Raw genomic sequence first — 22188 nt, forward strand, 5'->3', positions numbered from 1 at the left:
AGGTGGGCACACAGTGGATCAATGAATTGTGAGTCAGGCAGTGACTCCAGCAGGCCAGAGAGCAATGGCACCCCTCACCTGCTGCTGAGTCTCTTCTGAAAGGTGGATGTGTACTGGGGCCCAGTATATTTCACAAGTACCACCTCAGCTTTCTAAGAAATGGGGGCAAACCCATGGCGGTTCAGTCCCCCTGGTCGAAATGCAAAGGAAGACAACGGCAGTTCCCTGGTTGTTATGGTGGGTCACCTAAACACAGGCAAACAAGACTGGCCTATACCCACTGTTCCTGCACCCTGATCCTAAAGACACACTTTGGGAAAACCGAGTTATAACAACCACTTCCATGCCCAGACTCCTAGCTGGCGGACATTCCAAGACTGCAGAGCTGGAACAGACAGCAGTTTCCGACACCTTCAGGAATGACCTTGAGGGCCCTACAGGACTTCTGAGTGGTTACTGATAGCAGTTCCACACAAACATCACCACCAATCTCTTTGCCCTTGTCTTCTCCATAAAAATTACAAATGGCTTTGTGCAGGAAAACCTCACTCTGGGAGCAGATCAGGTAATGAGAGCTCCCGTGAGTGGGGCGTACTTGGACTGGGTATCTCCAGAGCAGTTTCATGGTGATTAACTAACTTGCTTCATTTCCATGTTGTTGTCACTCTGAATCACCACTTAATGGGTGAAGTGTGCAGGCGAGAACAATCCATAGCACAGGCGTAAGGAAGCAAGACATTAAAAAAAAAATTAGTCCCTACAGCAATTAATTGCAATGAATTTTTCAAATAGTTTTAATACTCTGCCTTCTGACCCCAGGGTCTGGCTTGGGGAAAAATATATTAATCTCAGGATAATAGTCAGTCAACTTCAGCTCTTCAATATCCACAATGATATTAAAGATTCCAACCTTGTGCTTTTTGGTTGCAAACATTAATTAAGCATGATAATTGTGTGTCTCCATGATATTTGGTATTTTCTGTAGGAGTTGGCGCTCAGGGAATAATTTGAATACAGCAGACAGCAATTTGCTACATAAATCCACCCCAATGGCTATTAGCTCATTTGAGAATAGTCAAGACTGCTAGATTAGAGGATTTAAAAAAAATAAATACCGTGTTAATCACATAACCTTTCATTCACCCTTCCCAAGCCCTCCATAAAACAGTTCTTCAAGATCAAGTACAATATGATGTTGGTGGAAGCGACAAACTGTGGGTTTTAACACAATATCCTAGACTGTGGAGTTTTGTGAGCACTATCCTGGTATTTCTGTACACAGGTAAAGAGGACTTTGTATTAAATTTTATTTGGATTTATTTAATAGGCTGGGGGATGTGTGCCCCCAGACATTTGTCAAGGTCAGAGGGCAGTGGCTGCTTTTCTCAGTCTCCCGTGGGGCAGGTATCAAGTTCAGATCCTCAGGCTTAGCTGCAAGTGCTCTTTGTCTCAACCACCATCATGCTGGCCCAAGAACCTGCTTTAAACTTCAGTTTTTAGACTAAATAATCAGGACAAAAGCCAGGTCTTGGACTATGCATATACCACAGACTGCTTCAGTGTGAAGACTGAGGGGAGCTGAGATCCAATCAGTGCTGAATGGAGGAGAGGTAGGCTTGGCACTGTACTTGCGCTGCTATTGAGATGAACCCAGCTTGGTGCACAGACCAGTCAGTGGCGGGCACAATCTGCCTGTGCTGCTCACCATGGCTGATCCTTGTTCACCAGCCATTAATCTGCACTGCTGCCATGGTGATTTGAAAAACAACAGGAAAGGGCTGGAAGCCACCTATACCAACCACTTCAAACCACCCCAATAGATCTCCTCTAAGGTGCCAGGCAGGAGCAGCCCGAGAGCTCCCGTGTGCCTCACATATTCTGGATGAGGAGACAATGTACATAGGGCAGATGCAGATGCTGTACCTGACCCTTCCAATAAAGTAAGACTTTTAAGAAAAATAAACAATTCCATGTTTTAAATGTAAGGCAGAAGAGTCCTGTTATATCTTCCCGAATCTCCACCAGAAGAGAGGAATGTGTGACACTGCTGGGCTCCACTTGCTGAGGAGCAAAGGACTTGTTCACTTCTTCTTCTCTTCTCTTCCCTTCCCCTCCTTTAGCTTTCTTCTCCTTCTCTTCCTTTTTGTGACAGGATTTTATCTTCAGCCCAGGGTGGCTTCAAACTCATAATTCTCTACTCCTTGAATTCTGAAGTTACAGACTGTAGTGGCTATTCCTGGTTGTCAACTTGACTATATCTGGAATGAACTACAATCCAGAATTGGAAGGCTCACCTGTGATCCTGATCTCGAGGCTGGGAGATACAAGTTTCTGACCTGGATCTTGGCATGGAGATCTTGAGGCATAGTGCCTATGAATCCCAGGAGATCAAGGCAGAGAGATCTCTGAGTTCAAGGTCATCTGGGACAAAGCAAGTCCCAGATCCAGGCATGTTGGTACACACCTTTAATCTGGGCCACACCTTCTGCTGGAGACCTACATAAGGACATTGGAAGAAGGAAGACACTCTTCTTCACCTACTTGCCTTGTGGGACTAAGCAACTGCTAGATCCTTGGACTTCCATTCACAGCTGCTGCTGACCATTGTTGGGGAGTTGGACTACAGATTGTAAGTCATCAACAAATTCCCTTACTATATAGAGACTACCCATAAATTTTGTGACTCTAGAGAACCCTGACTAATACACAGACATGCTCCACCATGCCCAGCTTTTTTCATTAAATGTCTCTATGGTATTTTCTGTAGTATTGGGAAGCATGTTTCTTCACGTGGGTTAACAATAAAGCAGGGGAGAAGCCTGGCCCACTGTTTCTCTCACTGTCCCGTATAGGCTTGTGTGTGCAAGACAGCTACCCAGACCCCCCACGTGTCCAGAAGAAATACCCTAAGTCATATCTCCTCAGAAAAGGCAAGTGTGGAATACCATTTGTAGACAGTTGCTTCCTTGCCTGCCTGCTCTGTGCCCCAGTAGATCACAGGAGTCAGGAAACAGGCTCCTCCCTTTACTAGCAGGACACACTGAGCAAGTTCCCTGAGAACTCCAAGAATGCATTATTCTTGTTTCTCCATTTTTTCAAGAGGCACCCTCGAGCAGGTGAGTGGCAGTGGGAAGGTATTTCTTTTATTCAGTCTTCTGTCTGATGTGTGTGTCCCACACAGTCTCCCCATAGTCACCTTGCTTGAAGAATGCACTGTCACCAAACTGCTCGACCATATTTTCATCCCTCACTTCTCGTCACTTCAGTGAAGTTAATACACAGCTCAGGAGAGTGAGTGGCTGGCCATGTTTTCCAAACAAGGGCTTCTGGAGCTCATAGAGGCAGTGCTCAGGTTAGACCTCTCTTCAAGGACAATAGCCAAGTTCCTATTCTTAGATATGATGGGGCTGGATCAATGGCCTCAGCAGTTAAAAGTGCTTACTGCTTTTGATGGGGACCAGGATTTGATTCCCATTCACATTGGGCAGCTCACACCTGCCTGTAACTCCAGCTCCAGGGCATCCAATGCCTCTGGCTTCTGCAGGCACTTGCACTCATGCACACATACACACTAGATACACATACGCCTATATATTAAAAAAGAAAACATCTTAAATATGACACTCTATCTAGGACATGCTTTAAAATTAAGGTTTATATGGTTTAGGAAAAGCCCCTTGACATCTGTCTTAGTTACTTTTTGTACTGTTGTGATAAGATACTACAACCGAGGTAGCTTAGAAAAAAAATGTTTATTTAGGGATTACAGTTTCAGAGGCTGAGTTCATGACCACCATGGTAGGGAGCATGGCAGCAGGCAAGCAGAATAGCACTGGGCCAGTAGCCTTACACGCTTACACCTTGATGTCAAGTAGGAAACAGAGAGAGCTAACTTGGAATAGCACCAGCGTTTGAAACCTTAAAGCCCATCCTCCAGTGACATACCTCTCCAATAAGACCACACCTCCTAATCCTTCCAAAGCAGTTCCATTAACTGGGACCAAGCATTCAGATATATGTACCTGGGGTGGGGGGAGAATTCCCATTCCATTGTTGATTTACACAGTGGGGCTATTGGGTTATGCAAAACCTGTGGTAGATAGCCTCTTACCCGTGAGCTCTGAAAGGCAGTCACACTGTCTGCCTCTCCATCCTCTCTTCTACTCATGAAACCTGGAGGTTTACCTTTCCACCTACAAGCTTGGAGCAAAGAATGAACAGTCTCGCCACAGCTGAGGGGCCCAGAAGGGTAATGGATTTCAGTCCCAGTAGTGGACAGTGTTGCCACCTGTACTACTTGATGAACAAAGCAGACAGGCCATGGCCAGTCTTGCAAAGTATCATGGACCTACTCAGTCTGAGGCAACTGGTTAAGGGTTGAGATGCTCCACAGATAATCATGACTCCAGACATCCTGTAGAGGGGCTACACATCTACATTACCCAGCTGTGCAGCAGAGCGGCCCTCCCCCACCTCAGCTCTAGACACACTAGAGGAATGCTAGAGGTGCAGGCTCACTATACACAGGGTAATTTACACCCTGCAATGTGACTCTGAAGGTGGAATGTTGACACTCAGGTAAGAAAAGAACATAGTATGTGCCTTTATGCTCCAGAAAGAAAGCAATTACAAACCTATAGTCAAGATGAATGATAGCATACACACTCAGATGTGGGCATGTAAGTAGTACTAGTGAGAATGAAAGAGACAGACAAGTATTGCAGGAAGAGAAAGAAAGGGACAGAGAGGAAGAGAGGGTGAGAGATGGAAACAAACACACAGAGAAAAACAGGAAATAAGGTCTCAGTATGTAACTCTGACTGGCCTGGAACTCACTATGTAGACCAGGCTAATCTTGAACTCATACCTGCCTCTGCCTCCTTAATTCTGGGATTAAAGAAATGCCCCATTATGCCCAGGAAGTCAGAGAACTTATAACATGAAAGCTTTACATGGAAGAGAAATAGGGAGCTCAGTTCAGAGAATGTAATGATGGAGAAAACTGGAGTCAGAATGAGACAGGAGGAAAAGTAGTCAGAGGAGGGGAGGAGGAAGGAGCCAACACAGATGCAGACTGACAGACAGATGGTGATAGAGACCAGGACTTACAGAGACACTCCAGTGGGACAGATACAGGTAGTGTGAAGACAAGGCCCATTTGAACCCTTTATTCATTTGCTCTCAGGGATGCACTTGCTGGAGAAACCACTTAATTCCATTTCTCCTTCACCAACCACCTCTGTCTCTATGGAGGTAGCTCTCTGAGCTCCCACTTGATAACTCCCCCTTCTGTCTATTCTCAGTCAGTCATGGAGCACTGTTTGTTGGGAGCCTTCAGAGGATCAGTACAGGGCATGGTGAGACAGCTGGCCTAGTCCTGCTGCCCGAAAGTGTGGGGTCTAATAGCTCTCCCTCCTACTGTGGAGGTAGCCCTTTCAATCATGAGGCAAGTAGTAGCTGCTCAATGGTTAATAAAGGTATCCTTCCAGTCATAGAAGGGCTTCTAATTATTCATTTCATTAGTATTAATTTCACTCAATTCTACTACAATAGGTTGTATGCCTGAGGTGCTGAAGCACAGTGTTGCTCTGTTACCTAAATTAAAAGTATTTAATGGATTCTGTGAGCTAGAGTCTACACAAGCAAGTATCACTGAGGCCTAGTTTTCACTGGCCTATATAATCCTAGCTGCTTGGAAGGCTGAAGTAGTAGCCAGCCTGGATTAGAGTGAGTTCAAGAATGGGCAGGGAAATCTAGTGAGATCCTGTCTTAAAAAGTAAAAAGAAAGATGTGAAGACAGCTGTGGTAGAACACTTGCTTAGCATATGCAAGGCCATGGGTTCAATCCCCAGTACCACAAGAAAATCAAAGAAGAAAGGGCTGCTGGTGGTGAACTGAGTGGGATTCAGAATACACAGACTAGCTCAGTGTATTTTGACCATGCTCCCTCCACCTTGGATGCAGCAGCTTCTGAGCTAAGCAGTGTGGTCTGTACTCTTTACCTACTGGGGTGAATCCATTTCAGTCCTGAACTATCTGAACTCTGGAATTCTCTCTTGTCTAATGCTAGTGGGAGGGGAGGACAAACAGTGCTCAGGACACCTCTGAGAAAAAAGAGTCAGGATTTTCAAGCCGGCAAGAAAGTTTACTGTGAGCTTCTCTGCTGGTGATAATTAGGTTGAGAAGTGTTTACATGTGTAGCAGACTTTGGTCTAAGACTCACTTGCATTATAGTGTGATAATGGATTTGTTAAAGAATATATCTACAGCTCTCACCCACTTCACAATCCTAAGGAAGGCTAAATGGAGCAAGGCTCTCCTAGAAAGATGATAGACCACAGCTTGGACATGGAGCTGAAAGATAACCTGCAATGTATTAGTCCAAAGACACACAGACATATAGACAACAGACAGACAGACAGACAGACAGATAGACACACACATACCCCCCCTCTCTCCTTCCCCTCTCTCTTCCTCTCCCCAACTCTTGTGTATATGTATGTGTGTGGGGGGGGTCTGAACCCAGGTCCTTGTGCATGTTAGCCAAGAGTTCTACTATTGGGCCACATCCCTACCCCTCAACAAAGGTGTCTCAAGTACTTTTAAAAATCAAAATGACATGGGAGGATGTCTACTTTCTAAGGTCAGAGGCACAAGACAAGGACAAGGTAGACATGCTTTTCCTAGTCTCCCCCAAACACTGCTGTCTTAGTCAGGGTTTCTATTCCTGCACCAACATTGTGACCAAGAAGCAAATTGGAGAGGAAAGGATTTATTCAGCTTATACTTCCACACTGTTGTTCATCACCAAAGGAAATCAGGACTGAAACTCAAGCAGGTCAGGAAGCAGGAGCTGATGCAGAGGCCAACGAGGGATGTTACTTACTGCCTTGCTTCTCCTGGCTTGCTCAACTTGCTTTTCTATAGAACCCAAGACTATCAGTTCAGGGATGGCACTACCCACAATGGGCCCTCCCCCCTTGATCACTGATTGAGAAAATGCCTTACAGCTGGATCTCATGGAGGCATTTCCTCAACGGAAGCTCCTTTCTCTGTGATAACTGCAGCTTGTGTCAAGTTGACACACAAAATCAGCCAGTACAACTGCTTAATATTACACGTGAAGCAAACACAAGATGACTCTGAAAAGTTAAAAAACAAATCCATCTAGGGACCCTGGATCTCAAGAAATGGCACAGTGGAGTGCTTGCCAGTTTCTCAAGGCTCATATTTAAGACTAGATGTTGGAGAAACCAGCAGGTCAAAAGTGAGACAGACAGAAGGACCAAGCTTTCATAAAGATATTGGCTGAGAGTTCGGTAAGCACCCCCAAGTACTGTTAAGAGAGTTAGTGTCTCTGTAATACCCAGCAGTGCTTCATTTTTCTTCCAAATATACTAAGCTGGTTAGGGCAATGCTGTCAGAGTTTGCCTTGAGCCTGAGACTTCCAGTGAAGCAGTCACTTACGGACACCCAACCAGACCAGCATCATGGCAACCCTATGTCTTAGAACATTCCAGCTAGAAAGAGCTGCAACCACAATGGAGGTTGAAGCTATGACCCTTTAAGAGGCCTTGTTCAAGTTGTGACCAATCAAAATTACAGCTGCTTAGAAAGACTTTGCTTCAGCCATGGCAAGCTCAGGGAACCCTACCCAAGCTGCAGTCATTCTCACTCAGGCTTGTGATTGGTGGAGCCAGAAACCATTTCTCAACAAAGCTGTGCCTGGTATCCATGCCAGCAGACTCATATACAGGCTAAAGGCAACTCCTAATAAGAAAAAAAATCCCCCAAGTATTTATACAGACAGAATTACTATGTGAAGCTTTATTATGTAAAACTTATGTGAAAATGGAAAATAAATGAAGTAACATAATAATTTGGAAAACAAGCAAGATGGATCAACTGAATCCACCTCAAGCTTATTGACAGCTACAATCATATGGTCCTAGGTTAGTCAGTCAGCCAAGAATTATGCTGAATGAAAAAAAAAACCAAACCAAACCAAAACAAAACAAAAAAAAAACCTTCAAAAGTCCTCAGCAATAAGATTTGAGTCTTTATACAATTCTTCGAGTGACATCTCCTAAACATCACAGTTGAGGAGAAAGTATCTGTGGCTAGGAGAAACTATGAAAGGGTGAGCCATGGAGGGAAACAGGACCGCTCTAAAGGCAGCAAGAGAAGCCACAGCAACATCGGCAGTTAGCTGCCATCAGCTGAGATGTCACAGAATGGTTTGGGAAGATGTTAGTGATGGGGAGACTGGGTAAAGGGTAATATGGAGTTTTTCTGTATTTTTTGTGAGTGCATGTAAATTCACAGTTACTTTCAATCAAATTTTAAATTAAAAATAAAAAGGGCACTCCATTGGTAAACTGGGGGATAATTTAGGTAGTAAAATATTTAAGGGCTGTAATAATCTATAAACCACTAAAGAGAGAGATCCACACAGTCATGCTTTTGATAGATATATAGATCAAATATATAGACACGGGGGGGGGGGGGGGAAGATGGCAGCTTACAGAAGGAAGCAGGCTCCAGGCCTCTCGTGGAGGGTGTGCTGAATTAAGACATAACTGTTTGGCCACCATGAGTGTCATCTATACTGGATCATACAAGAATCATAGTTGGCCACTAAGCTGTGCATGGAGATCTGGTAAACAACAGTGACTGTAATCTGAAAGTCAGTCCCCATAGACTTCTTATTTCTTAACAATGAAACGACTGTACCTGTACAAGGAGTAGGGGGAACTCAGATGATCCCTGGAAGACATGACATCAATATCATTGAAGCAGAGATACCTGGCCTGAGACAGGACACATCTGACTAACCCAACAGAGACAATATTTCAGTTTTTAAAAAGGGGAGGTGAAGTGGGAGTTTCTGGTTTTGTTGGAGACTCAGTTGTGTCATGTGATCTTTTTCTGGAAACTGACTTAGGGGAGGATGTTATGGCGAAGCAGACACGGGAAAGGATGCTTTGCTGAGAACAGATGTATGGTGTTTCTCTGGAAGCTGTCTGGTGAAAGGGCTTGTGATGTTTTGCTAGAGTGGACACTTGAGAGCAGGTGATGTTTGGAGAGAGCATAAGTATAACCCAGCAGACAGTGGAGGGCACTCTGGCATTGGTTCCCTTTGCCGATCTTTGTTAGGCTTGCTTTCTTTGCTGATCTTCGCTTGTTGTGACTTTATAAAGAGAAATGCACCAAAGAACTTCTGGTGATATTCCAGTAGCGTCTTTCAGCTTCTCCGGACTCATGGCAATCGGCACAGCCTCAAGGTTTCTCCTAGAGCAAGCCACTGCTACTGATTCATGGACTGGACTGCCACTGCAGATCTGTGCTAACGGACTGGACTGCTGACGATGAAGATAGATTCGCTCCAAAGAACTATTTCTAAACAGTTCACTCCCTCCTTGATCTATTAGCCGTTTTCCTCCCATAGCTTTGGTTGATGGGCTAGAAGGGAGGCTGAAGCGTTTAAGATCCCTTACTAAAGTAGGTTTTGTAAAATGTAAGCCTACAGGGAAGAGTATGGATTGTCTAAAAATAAGAGTCACAAAAACAAGGAAAGTGAAAGGTCACAGGGCCCTGAGCAGCCAAGGACAACTAATCATGATAGAGGATCCTGGATTAGATCTGACATATTTAGAAGAGAAAACAATCCTGTTGTGGGAGGTATTCATCACGTGACACAACCAGATGTGGATGGAACACGAATTCTAGCTAGGTGTCTATCTGTAAGTTGGTAACTGAGGTGTAGTTGATAATCCTCTTTTAAACTGATAATTCTCCTCTTTGTGACAGAATGCTACTGTTCTCAGGAAATACTGGACTACTTAGTATGAAAACACTGGTGTGTACAACTTTAAAATGGCTGAAAACCACAGAGAGCAACAGTGCTTCAAAAGCAACAGATGAAGCCACAGGATGTAAGGGCTGACCTTGTTGTATCTATCCCCATTGTTTAAGTCAGTTAGTTTCCATCACTCCTCCCCTCCCGCCACCAAGCAGATGAAGACAGAACTTAGGGCTTCATATGTGATGGGCAAACATATGACCTCTGAGCTCTATTCTCAGCTTTGTCAGTTTGAAATTATTCACAAAGAAGGGCAAAAAATATTAGGCTACTGTTGCCAGTCAAAATGAACCTCGGAGATGTGCACCCCAGTCTGGGTGCAGACGCTATGTTCTTTCTTGGAATAAGAATGAAGAGCACAGGCTTCCAAGTTAAGACAAATCTAGGTTCAAATACCAACACTGTCATTATGAGCTAAGCTTGACCTCAGTTTCTCCATCAGTCAAATGAAGAAAACAGCCAATCCCCACTCCAGAATACAGCCTACCCCAACTCCAGAAAGCAACCTATCCCTACTCCAGAAAATAGCCTATCCCCACTCCAGAAAATTACTCTAAGCGAATAAGACAAACCTATAAAATATCACAATGCTTGGTCTAGAGCAGACAATCAGTGACGCTATTTGTCTTATTAACAGGCTAGTGGTGGGCGGTTACCGCTGTTGCCTCTGGGCCGCAGACGTACAAAGATGATCAAAGCACGATTTCTTAATGCTGCTCTCAGTAAATGGTTCTCAGCTGCTTCATCTCTGGTTGGCTATGCAGCACCAGAATCTCTTGGTCAGCAGCTGGCCCCACAGAGCAGGGTTTCCTGCTTATACTGGGGAAACCATCTGTACTTTATCCTGTGCAGCCAAAGTGTCTTGTGTCTCTGTACAGCATGGGGCTGAAACATAGACTCTGGAGGTTACAGATAGGCCACTTGCATGCTTTTGCTTTACTTGGCTAACATGGCTTTTAATTTACCTTGTAAAACACTCTACAGTCAACATAGGCCCTTTCAAAATTGATACCTTTTGCCCCCTTGCAGTTTGGCGGCCTGCTTACCTCAGAGGCGATAGAGGTGAAGCTGTTGCTGAAATGCACGTGCTTATGGATCTCACTGCCATTGGCGGTCAGAAGCCAGTCCACAAACGCCTGGCTTTTGCCCACAGACTGGTTGCTGTGGCTCTGGTTGGACAAGAGCTCTGCCATGTCCCAGTAGTATGCTGGTGTAGCTCCAATTAGTGCAATGAGGATGGCTTCTGTGGCCACATAAAGCTGGAAGTAAACACACAGAATCAAATGCTGCAGACAGGGGCATGCGTGTAGAAAACTTGGGAAGCCTGCAAGCAATGAAAGATACAGTGATTGGGCTGGGGTAAAGCTCAGCTGGTCAAGTGCTGGCCTAGCACTGTATAAACCATGCATACTGCCTTCCTTCCACAGTCCCAGCACTTAGGAAGTGGAGGCAGAAGGACCGGAAGTCCAAGGTCATCCTCAATTACACAGTGAGTTCAAGAAAGCTTGAAATCTGATAAACTTACTCAAGAAGACAAAGAAGAAGAGGACAAAGAAGAGAGGAAGCTGGGGGGGTGGGGGTGGGGGGAAGGGCTGGAGAGATGGCTCAGCAGTCAAGAGCCCTGGCTCTTCTTCCAGAAGACCAAGGGTCATTCCCAGCATCTACATGGCAGCTCACAACCATCTATAACTCCAGTTCCAGGGAATCCTACACTTATGGGCACCAGACATGCATGTAGTACACATATATACATGCAAACAAAAACATGAACACACACAAAGTGAAAATAATAATCAAAGAAGAAGAGGGGGAAGAAGAAGAGAGGAGGAGGAGGAAGAGGGAGAAGAGGAGGAAAAGGTTGGGGGTGGTGGCTGGTTCTTCCTTCTGTATTTTGTTTTGTTTGGGCTACAGAAATGGACATATCAGAAGCCAGGAAGAAAGAAAAATGAAAAAGCATCCGTGTTATGAGAGGGTCATCAGCAGTGCACTCACAGAGCACTCTGCTTCCTTAGACAGTTTTCCTTCCATATCTGCAATGTGTCTGATGCTGTGGGCTTTGTGTGATATTGTCCGACACTGGCGTAAGGCCCACATCACTGGCTCTGGTTTAAAAGATTGATATTCCAGTTATTTTCTTCTCAATCTGTTACTGGGAGCCTGGGGGCTCTTGACTTTGAATTCATGATCTAAAGACACTGTTTTAAAACGTCACATGCAGCTCATAAGACTTAAACACGTTCAAAATCTCAGGCCTATTCAAATTGCAAATTGTAGTTGTATTTAATCTTTGTCTACTCTAACCATAACTGTCCATTAACAAAGAAAAAAAATACAGCACCAATTCATATGCCATCTGCTGATTGCTCTAGATCTTGTGGCTTCTCAAAGTTGGGTTTCTGGGGTGTTGAGCTTTATCAGACTTTACTGATATGGACATCTGTTTGTGCTAGCTCTCACTGTTGGATGATTACTTCAGATTTAAAATTCACTAAGAAATTACGTAATTAGTCTGCAGGTTAAGAAGATCTTTTTTCAAGGAAATAAGATCCCTGGTAACTTTGAACTTGATCTTAAAATAAACAGACTAAGTGTCTAAAAGATACAAAGCATGTGATTTCTATCATTGCATGCCCATGAATCCACTTGTCATAAGGGCTGACTAGGTACATGAAGATGGAGTCTGTCAGAAGATTCCTCTTCTGTCCACCAAGAACTTTAGCTGGGTGCTCTTTCCACATCGTTCTGTAGAGGCATGTTTGGCTAAGCAGATAAATAGAAGAGCCGACAGCATAGCCATTTATCAGTGGCAGATGATAGAATTAGTTATGGACAGAGAAAGAAGTCATGACATTTTGTGCATTGTATCAGAAGTGAATGTAAAACCTGGGTTGCGATTTCTTCCCTCTTGGTAAGACTGAGGAGGCTCAAGGCTGTCCCAATCTATTTTGAGTCTATAGACTGTGGACCTCTGGGAGGAGGGCAAAGGTACTGTGCTGCAAGAATCCTTATAAGGTGCAAAGGGAAATCTGTTCCTAGGCTTGCATACTTCTTGGACCTTATTTGCATGCTATTAAGGACATTTTAGAAAAGGAGGCAATCAGCTTATAAAAATAAAAACCTTAATAATCACAAGAACAAATAGATTACACATCTAGCAGTAGCTATAATTACGAAGCCACTTTCATCCACTTAGTAACTGCCCCTCTGATTACAATCTGCTGAAATTTAATTGATGGGCATAAAGAAATGAAAAACACGGGCCAAGGGAATGCAGGAGATGACGCAAAGCACAGCCTTTCATCAGGCAAAACAAACCAGCCACGTTCCCTCTCTGACTGTGCCCCCTTCTACTTCTGAGCATTCTGCTCCTCTCCCTGGAGGCACCATCTCCTGTCAGCGACATTAGAACGCTCTCATTCTCTGAAAGTCTGCTTCACTTACCTGCTTCCTTCCCAACTCAGCTTCCTCTCCAGTGGCCCAGAAGTTCTGCTCATGTATATTCATTATGACTGATTCATCTTTGGGCTTCCAAAGTATATAACCCAGGGTCCCCACATTCAACAAGGGGATGAATAAATGGCCAAGAAGGACACCAGTAATAATAGGACATGTTTTTATAATGTTAGCTATTCAACAACCTAGTCTAGGTTTCTGTTGAATGTATGTTAGCACATACTGGTTTTATCTGGATTGTTCTAGGACACGCAGTATTCCAGATTAAAGAGGAAATGCTCTAAGGGGACCTCCCGTTTGAGTTTTGACTCATTCTGATGGACACACTATTCTTGGTATATACTACAATTTGGGGAAAGCAGTTCACAATGAATGGGTGGTAGAATCTAGTTAATCAGCATTGTGAAGCAGTGTGAGCTCCCTTCATCCCTAGTCCTCTCTAAGAGTAGTAGCACATGCTCTTCATCCTCTCTCCCTCCTCCCATCCCTACGTCCTCTCCTTGGCCCCTTTATGGACAAGCATGCGTGTGGATGATGTGAACACACATACATGTGCTCATCATTTTATATTAACAGAGCGGCTAACATATGGAACTCTTCTGTGCAGTGCCAGCCCATGGTCAAGCTTGGTTCTGTTACTCATCAGGGAGACACAGTAGGCAGGTAGCAGCCATGTTGAGTAATAAACGCTACACGGGGCACCATGAGACTAGGTCATAGAGGTGAGGTTCAAAGCCCACAAAATGTCCGTCTTCCATCCCAGAGCACATTCTGGGGGTACACAGTCAAAGATGACACATCCATCCATGGGATATACCACCCACACAGTACATGGGGGTGTTTTTCCTTGGTTCACCATTTTTGACCATGACACAGTTCACATCCTCCTCTGTGCCCCAGAGAACCAAAGTGGTCTCTCATTCTTTACTACTGCTCTGCCATTACCATGTATACATGCACCCACATTTTTGTCTAATGAAGTCACACCTATCAGCAGATGGGCTTTAAAGCCACAATGAGAAACCACCATCTATTCTCCTTCCGTGTGGGACTAACATCATCTTAGATAAATTGTTATCTCCTCTGGCTCTAGCTCCAGGGAAGAACAAGTGCCCCAGATGGCTGGATTCCCCTTCCACTCCCATCCCCAGCCACCCCAGTGTAATTAAAATTACAAAAATGACTCAAGGGTATTGAAAATTTGTTTCTGAAAGTGAAGGTTTCTGCAGTAATTTTGTAGTAACACCATTATGGGCTTTCATAATGTGTCAGGGGAAACCGTCACAACCGTGCGCTGTGAAATCATGATTATGCCTGATGTTTACTTTGTGAGTTGGAACAAGATTCAGAGCAATTAAAAACCATTCAAGGTTTCCCGTAACAGCAAAACCAAGATGAGAGTGGGCTCACCTAACTCTATGAACAGATATTTTTCAGGGGAACATAAAGAACAAACATTAAAGTTGACTTCATTGCAGGCATTACTATTAGTTCTTTATGCACTTAGGACTTGGACATTTACCTGGCCAACTGGAAACGCTGTGTGAGTAAGCCTTTAGTCATGAAAGCAAGACCACATGCGGTGTCTGGGGCAGAGAGCATTCTTAGTTACTGAGTGAGTGTCTTGCTGATAGGGTTGTATTTAAGGGGTTTTAAATGTGAGACTCACACATTCTAAATGACAGGTGCCTCTCTTCTCCACTCTAATCCATCTACACTGTATCACCAGCTCAGTCTCCTGAAACTCCTCAACAAACGCTTCTGGTCAAAACATCCTAATGGGTGCAGGAGTAGTTTCCTATATAACCCAGTTGCTCGTTAGTCTGCACTCAGGCTTTCTGCAATGGCCTACTCACCGCCCAGGTGTGACTTACCACGCTCAGCTACACCTCTCTAAACCTCCTATCTTCTTGCAGTACAACTGGATGTTGATATGTCTCTGTCTAAAGCACTCCCATCTAACTAGCCTCTCCAGAGGGTCCAGTGGAATACTTCTCTACTCAACTGTAAGTTTGTATGGTACTATGGCAACGGTATGCACCAGAGCTTCCCAAACTTTAATAGGCAGTTCCTAGATTAGGGGTGCAGGGGTTCACTCATTTGTTTTAATGTATCATATGTGTGTATGTCTTTGTGAATGCATTCCACATGGTGTGTGTGTGTGTCCGTGTCAGTGGAGACCAGAAGAGGGTGTGGAATCATCTAAAGCTAGTTACAGGTAGTTGTTAGCTGTCTGATAGGGTACTGGGAATCAAACTCAGGTCCAGCACCTTTAGGGACATCACACTATAGTGTTTGGAAGAACTGAGTTAGCGCTAGGTTATTACATGGAACCCCAAGAAATGTGCTATCTGATCTCCCTCCTCTGACTAGGCTATTATTTTTGTTAAGAATTCCTTCCCCCAAGTTTGCAACACCCACAGCAGTCTCTCTTTACTTATTCCAGGATGACATATACAACTCTTCCCTGGAAGGGCAGCAAGGACTCAACTCCTGAGCCATCTCTCCAGCCCCATCCAATACACATGGATGCAGAGATATGGGGTATTCTCTGCTTCTGCAATGGTGTTTTTCTATCTAAAATTACCTTCAGGTTTCTCTCTAAACCTAAGCTTCAAGTTCAGCTGCTCATCTTTCTGAAGGCTGCAGCAAACCTCAGTCTCCTTCCTTCCTTTCCAAAGCACTGGTGGGGTGCATTACTCACTAGGGGAAATGGTACTTTACATAACTATGTGTATTGAGTTAAACTCTAACTTTCTAATGAGCTGTAAAGATACATTCTTGCATCATTTAAACTCTCTTTGTACTGCTATGACAACAGCATATCATATGTATGTTTGAACTGATTCCTTCCACAATGGTATGGCAGAAAGATAATCAAACCCAGCAATTTTGGGCCAAGCATGGTGGTGCATGCCTTTAATCACAACACTTAGAGAGCAGAGGCAGAAGGATCTCTGTGAATTTGAGGCCAGCCAGGGCTACATAATGAGACTTTGTCTCAAAAACAAGATACAAACAAACAAACAAACAAACAGAACAATGATGCTGGTGTCTCGTTTTTTTTAAATCCTACTACTTACTAAGATTCTGGAAAATTCTTTTATCAGTACCTATCTCTCTCCTTCTAGTCAGATGAAGGTCATAAGAGTACAGAGAAGATGTTCAGGAAAAAGTATCTGTCATACTTGTGTAAGTGCAGAGAGGCTGCTGAGGGGTGAGTTAAAGCTTGGGGGAAGGAAGTTTTGGCAAAAGAAGTAGCCAGTCAGAGGGGGGAGAGCAGAGAGCACACTTCTTAGGGTTCCATGAAAATACCCCAGAGCTAACTCACTTTCTTCCAAACTCTGCCATGTGCTGTCCCTAAAAATGCTCTAGGTCTATTTTCTTTATGCTTTTTATTCACTAGTTTCTTCTAAATCAATTCAGTTTCTAAATTTTTATTATATTTGTATCTATTGCTGGGGTTGGGGTGTGAATATCAGAGGACAAGTTGTGGGACAATCTGGTTCTCTCCTTCTACCATGTGGGTCCAGGGAACTGAACTCAGGTCTTCAGCCTTGGAGCCAGACACCATAACTGGCTAAGCTCATTAGCCCTCAATTCATTTTTTTTTTTGTAAATAAATCAATATAGAAGTACAATCTGTTATCAATACAGCTATCCTTTGGTGTTCTGAGATGGAACTACCAAAGATACATATAATATTACAAACTCAAGTGATGCCTGGGATATTCCTGTCTAAGATGACCTCCAAAAAATATTTCAGGCAAGATCTAGGGAGGGGGTGTGAATGTGAAGGGCAGCTATTTTTGGTTTTGTGCCCAAAAGGTTGGGGGGGGGTAGGGGTGTGCTTCTATGTTCCATATTCCCTATCAGTATTGGCTAGCTCAGGTCAAGCAGCACAGCAGCTGGGCCTGCAACTGCTCCTTCATCTAGGTCTGCCTTCACCTGCCCTTTAAGTTTATGATCAGAGGCATCCTTTTCACTGAGGACGCAGGCAGTGAGAATGACACAGATTTCCATCAGTTCTGAGAGGCCTCCAACCATATCCTCCCTTCCCAACAGCCCGCCCCAATATCACATACCAGCTCCTGTATCAATGCATGTTCAGATCTTAAAAACACAATGTTCATTAGTTATAGACATCTATCTCACATCCTAGGTGTTATCTGCCCTGCCTTACAAGCTAAACTATAACATAGTCTTAAGCAAATATGGAAAAAAAATGTTAGTATCATTTAACCTGAATATAAGTACAAGCGAGTTTGTGAATTGTGAACACAGCAGACTAGATGCTTTCCACACCACACTCCACTTGTTGAGATATTCCAAACCCAAAGGAGTCCTCTATACTGCCTCTTGTATCTTGATAGCCTCCTAAGAGGAACTATTTAGAGGACTCACAACTTTATCTCTGTTGCACATGAGGGCAGTCCAAGGCAACCATCATTCCTGAGAATATACTGAGGGAAGTGTGGTTCAGGAGCCCACTCACTCAAACTGGTATAAGGAATAGGTCAAAAGTCCCCAGTTCATCCTAACCCTCAGGAAGCCTGTGATGACTATCCTTAGTTGTCAACTTGATTGACTACATCTGGAATTAACTAAAACCCATGTGGCTGGGTACATCAGTGAGGGTGGTTTTTTTTTTTTTTTTTTTTTTTTTTTTTTTTTTTTTTTTAAATTTAATTGGAAAGAGCCTCTTTAAATCCATATCTTTTGAGGTGAGAAGATTCACCTTTAATCTGAGCCTCACCTTTGATTGGCAGCCTTTATAAAGGACATGAAAAAGGAAGCTTTTGCTTTTTTGCCCACTTGCTCTTACTAGCAAGTTCATTCCTTCACTAGCATAAAAGCCCATTTCTTTGAGATTCTGTTGATGAGCTGAGACATCCAGTCTTGTGAACTAAGTAACTATAGGATTCTTGGATCTTCTGTTGGACTGGCTGAGCCTTTAAGGCATATATATATATATATATATATATATATATATATATATATATATTATATATATTATATAAGTTCTGTTCCTTTAGAGAACCCTGACTAATACAAGTCTCAACCAAGCTTTAAGCCCAGGAGCAGCATAAAACTTATTCCAACTCACAGAGAACTCTGGTGACTAGTCATTGTGTTTTGGAGTCACCATTAGAAAGCTCTTACTAGATAAAACCAGATCCTCTTCCTGGCTGAACTCCCTAGTCAGGAACAGGCTCTCTTCATGGCTGAGCCCTTCTGTTGCAATGGGCTGGACCAACACTGATACAGTAAGGTCTTCAATAATGCTTATGACCACCTCAGGGACTTCAGGAGAACCAGCTATCCTTTAAGCCACATCGCATCATAAAGTGGTCGTCCTGTGGAACTCGGGTGGAAGAAGGGACATGGTGACACATACAGCCCACACTTATGAGATAAACAATCATCCACCGCCAATATACACTTGAAAGCCTGGCAAATAGTGACCATAAATCAACCAACGGTTGCTGAGCAAAAAGATCACATGCTTGGAACTCTTCCTTAACAAAGTACAGTGAACTAGGTCAACCATTAATAAAAGCATGGGAGGAGTGGGGTTAAGGTGTAGGTCGGCAGTAAAGCTCTTGTATAAAAAGCACAAGGCCCTGGATCTTCAGCTGGCAGTGGGGGAATAAAAGCCTAGGAAAGTTTAACACGTCCTGACCCAGAATACTGGTCTTTTCAGTACCACACCCAAGATTTGATTCTAAGTTGGCAGCCACCTGGCTAAGCATGTAAGAAGATGCTAACACAGGAAGTGGAGAGTGGAGAGGTGGCCAGAAGGGATTGCCAGGAACTTGAAACGAATATTGTCAAAGAAACCAATATATGTGAAGACCAGACACTACAGTTACAGTTCTATTTTTCTTATTCTGCTAAGAGAAGGGTTTCCAAGTATCACCACTTGAACCACTGTTCTGCCTGGTGCTAAAGTCAATTAAAGATTTTAATGGGGAAAGAGAATCAGTAGATCAAGTTTTATCTTACTGACTCTTCCTGCTGCAGCATCGAAGCAGTGTTGAAGCAACATGTGGGCTCTGGTTATAACCGTGCCCAGCCAGTACTTCCCTTGGAATAATATCTTAACTACTTAGCTCAGCTGTCAGTGTGCCTCATCACAGACCACTTCATCCCAGGAATGCAAGCCTCCTGAGCAGGGAACAAGCTTCATTTTCTGGTCCCAGTGGTAGGGATCAAACCCAGAGCCTTGCACATGGCAGGGCTTTACCATTGATCAGCTTCCCAGGGACAATCTGAACTGCTCAGGCTGGCTTTGAATTTGCCTGGAAGAAGAACCATCCTCCTTCTGCCTCAGTTTCCATAGAGCTATGATTACAAAAGTGAACCTCTTGAAGAGTCCAAGGCCCCCTAGAATCAAGAGTTTTAGGTTGAGGTGTGCAAATGGGTCGTGAGAATTCTATACAATGAACCACACTATGTAGATGGTATCATTTTCCTAGACCGAAGCTGGCCTCAGACTTTATAACCCAGTAGAACTTTAACCAGAGAGAAATAATTCCCGTGCATGGAAAGCCCCCTTAATAAGAAGAAAGTTTCCTCAATCTCAGAGAGGGCTGAAGGAGGCCGTCCTAGACCCAATCTTTTGTGAGCAGATTGTCCATGCTGTCTCTGTCTTAGACTGCAAGGTGTTAGAGCCAACGGGTTAGGGTGTCGACTCCTTTGGATTTTTGCAGCGGATCCCAGGTAATGGTTTTCCTGTCTCAATTAGCTCTGGCAGTGAAGTGTCAGTGCCAGGCGCTGGGTGACAGCTTGGGAGAGCTCAGTAGCTGGCCCGCCACCGCGCGGCGCCCGACCCCTCCCGCCCTGCGTTCTCGCGCCACACCTGGGGCCAGGCAGAGCAGAGAGCGCCCCGGGGGCCGCGGGGAGCCGGGGACTCACCTGCAGCAGCACCGCCAGCAGGAAGCACAAGTACATCTGGTAGAGGCCCATCTCGCCCACCGCCTGGAACGCCTCCTCCACCTCCATGGCGGGCTTGCGACGGAGGACCGGGCCGCCACCGCGACGGAGGACCTGGCTGCGCGGTGGACGAAGATAGGGCGACGGAGGGACCGAAGACTGGGCCGGGTGGGGACGGAGGGCCAAGCGGCGGGGACGGGGAGGGAAGACCGGGCGGACCGCAGCCGAGGCGGGGACAGAGGACTGGGCCGAGCCGGGGCTGGAGGACCGGGCGGGGCTGGGGCCCAGGCGCAGGCGGGACCCTGCAGCGGACCAGGTCCCGGGCGCGGCGGAGATGCGCGACTGGTCGCCCCGGCGCGGCCTCCCCGCTTCCTGTCAGAAGTGACAGGAATTTTTGGCGAGCGGTTGGCTGGCGCGCGGAAGGGAAGGAGGAAGTGGGTGCGGCGCGGGCGGCCACGGCGACTCACGGGAGGGGCGGGCAGCTCCACGCCGCGTCCCGCGGGGTTCGCCCCTTCGCACAAAGCGGTGGAATGCGGGGGCGCTCAGTACTCTAGAGCCTTCCGACGAGAGGGCGAGAGGCATCTGTCCCCTTCCTCCTTTGTCCTGCTTTAGGTACAGGGTCAGATGTAAGCTCCGCGCCTCAAGATACCCACTTAGAGAAGTGCCCGCAAGGCCCACGGACAAGGAACAAGGGACAAGAGCAGGGGCTTATGGTTGCCAAGGTCTGTCAATGGAGTTTGGCAGAGGCCTGGAGAGGTGTGGGGACACATTACTGTTAGTCCTCTCATGTCCCCCCACTCCTAATCCTGTTTTGTTTTAAAACTATTGCAAGTATCTAAACCAGCATTTCTCAATCTGTGGGTCAGGACTAAAGATCCTTTCACGGGGGTCGTATATCAGATATTTAGATTCATAACAGTAGCAAAATTACAGTTATGAAGTAGCAAAAATAAATTTATGGTTATGGGGTCACCACCACATGAGGAACTGTGTTAAAGGAAGGTTGAGAACCACTGATCTAAACTCTTGCTCAGTTTACCTTTGTTTTCATGTTGGTGTGGTAAGAATAGTGTGGCAGAAAAAACTTTGGGGAGAAAGAGTTTATTTGACTCACAATTCCTCTCAGAGCCCATTATTGCTGGGAAGTCGAGGCACCAGGAACTTAAGTAGCTAGTGACATGACATCCAGAGTCAAGAACAGAGGTCAGTGAGCAGATGGATATGCTCACCAGTGATCAGCTAGTTCTCCCCCTCATTCATTCAGACTAGGGCCCAACCCATGAAATGGCCTCAACATATTCAGGCCTTCCTAAGTCAACCCATTTTTTTTTTTTAAAAAATCTCTCAGAAACATGTCCAGGACCAACCTAATCTAGGCTGCTCCTCACTGAATTGAATGAGTGGGAACTCCCTTCCCAGCTGAGGCTAGGTTTTGATTATTAAAAAGAACCATCCCCTGAGTATAATGCAGAGTATAATGGATGACCCGAGGTCCCCTTGTCTTGCAAGCATCCTTGTTGTGCTCCCACAACCTCCCATTATGTCTACTGTTTATAACTGCCCTTTAGTGGCCATCTGCCTAATCATTGAAACAAAAGGACACAATGTTGAATATGGGAGGGTTGGAATCGGCCAGTGTAGTAGCCACATAAGATGAATTGGACGTGTTTAAGCCAGTGGTAGTGGCAGCAACCAGAGACAGCACAGATTTTTGATCCCAGCACTGGTGAAGCAGAGGCTAGGTTCCTCTACAGAGTGAGATCCAGGGCAGCCAGGACTACGAAGATAAAGTGGCAGAACTTCCCTTTAACTGTATGGATCTAGTTTTCTTGGCAGACAGTGCTCTCTGTGAGAAGAGGGAGAGGGAGGAAGCCGGAGAGAGGTCACATGGCTTTGTTTTTTCTTAAAGAACTTTTACTATTTTTTTCTAAAAATGT

General features: G+C 44.9%; 1 protein-coding gene across 1 annotated transcript in view; it reads right to left on the reverse strand.

Moving 5' to 3' along the window:
* Slc22a15 (solute carrier family 22 member 15) overlaps nt 1-20718 on the reverse strand; it is a 59101-nt gene extending 38383 nt beyond the window's left edge. The window contains exons 1-2 of the mRNA XM_034501469.2: nt 20234-20718; nt 10909-11121 (exon numbers count right to left, since the gene is read on the reverse strand). Of these exons, the coding sequence (XP_034357360.1) occupies nt 10909-11121; nt 20234-20320 (300 nt within the window). The 5' untranslated portion in view covers nt 20321-20718. The remainder of the gene's footprint in view (nt 1-10908; nt 11122-20233) is intronic.
* Nucleotides 20719-22188: the final 1470 nt, after the last annotated feature.

The sequence above is a fragment of the Arvicanthis niloticus genome, chromosome 4, assembly GCF_011762505.2.
Source record: "Arvicanthis niloticus isolate mArvNil1 chromosome 4, mArvNil1.pat.X, whole genome shotgun sequence".
Taxonomy (NCBI): domain Eukaryota; kingdom Metazoa; phylum Chordata; class Mammalia; order Rodentia; family Muridae; genus Arvicanthis; species Arvicanthis niloticus.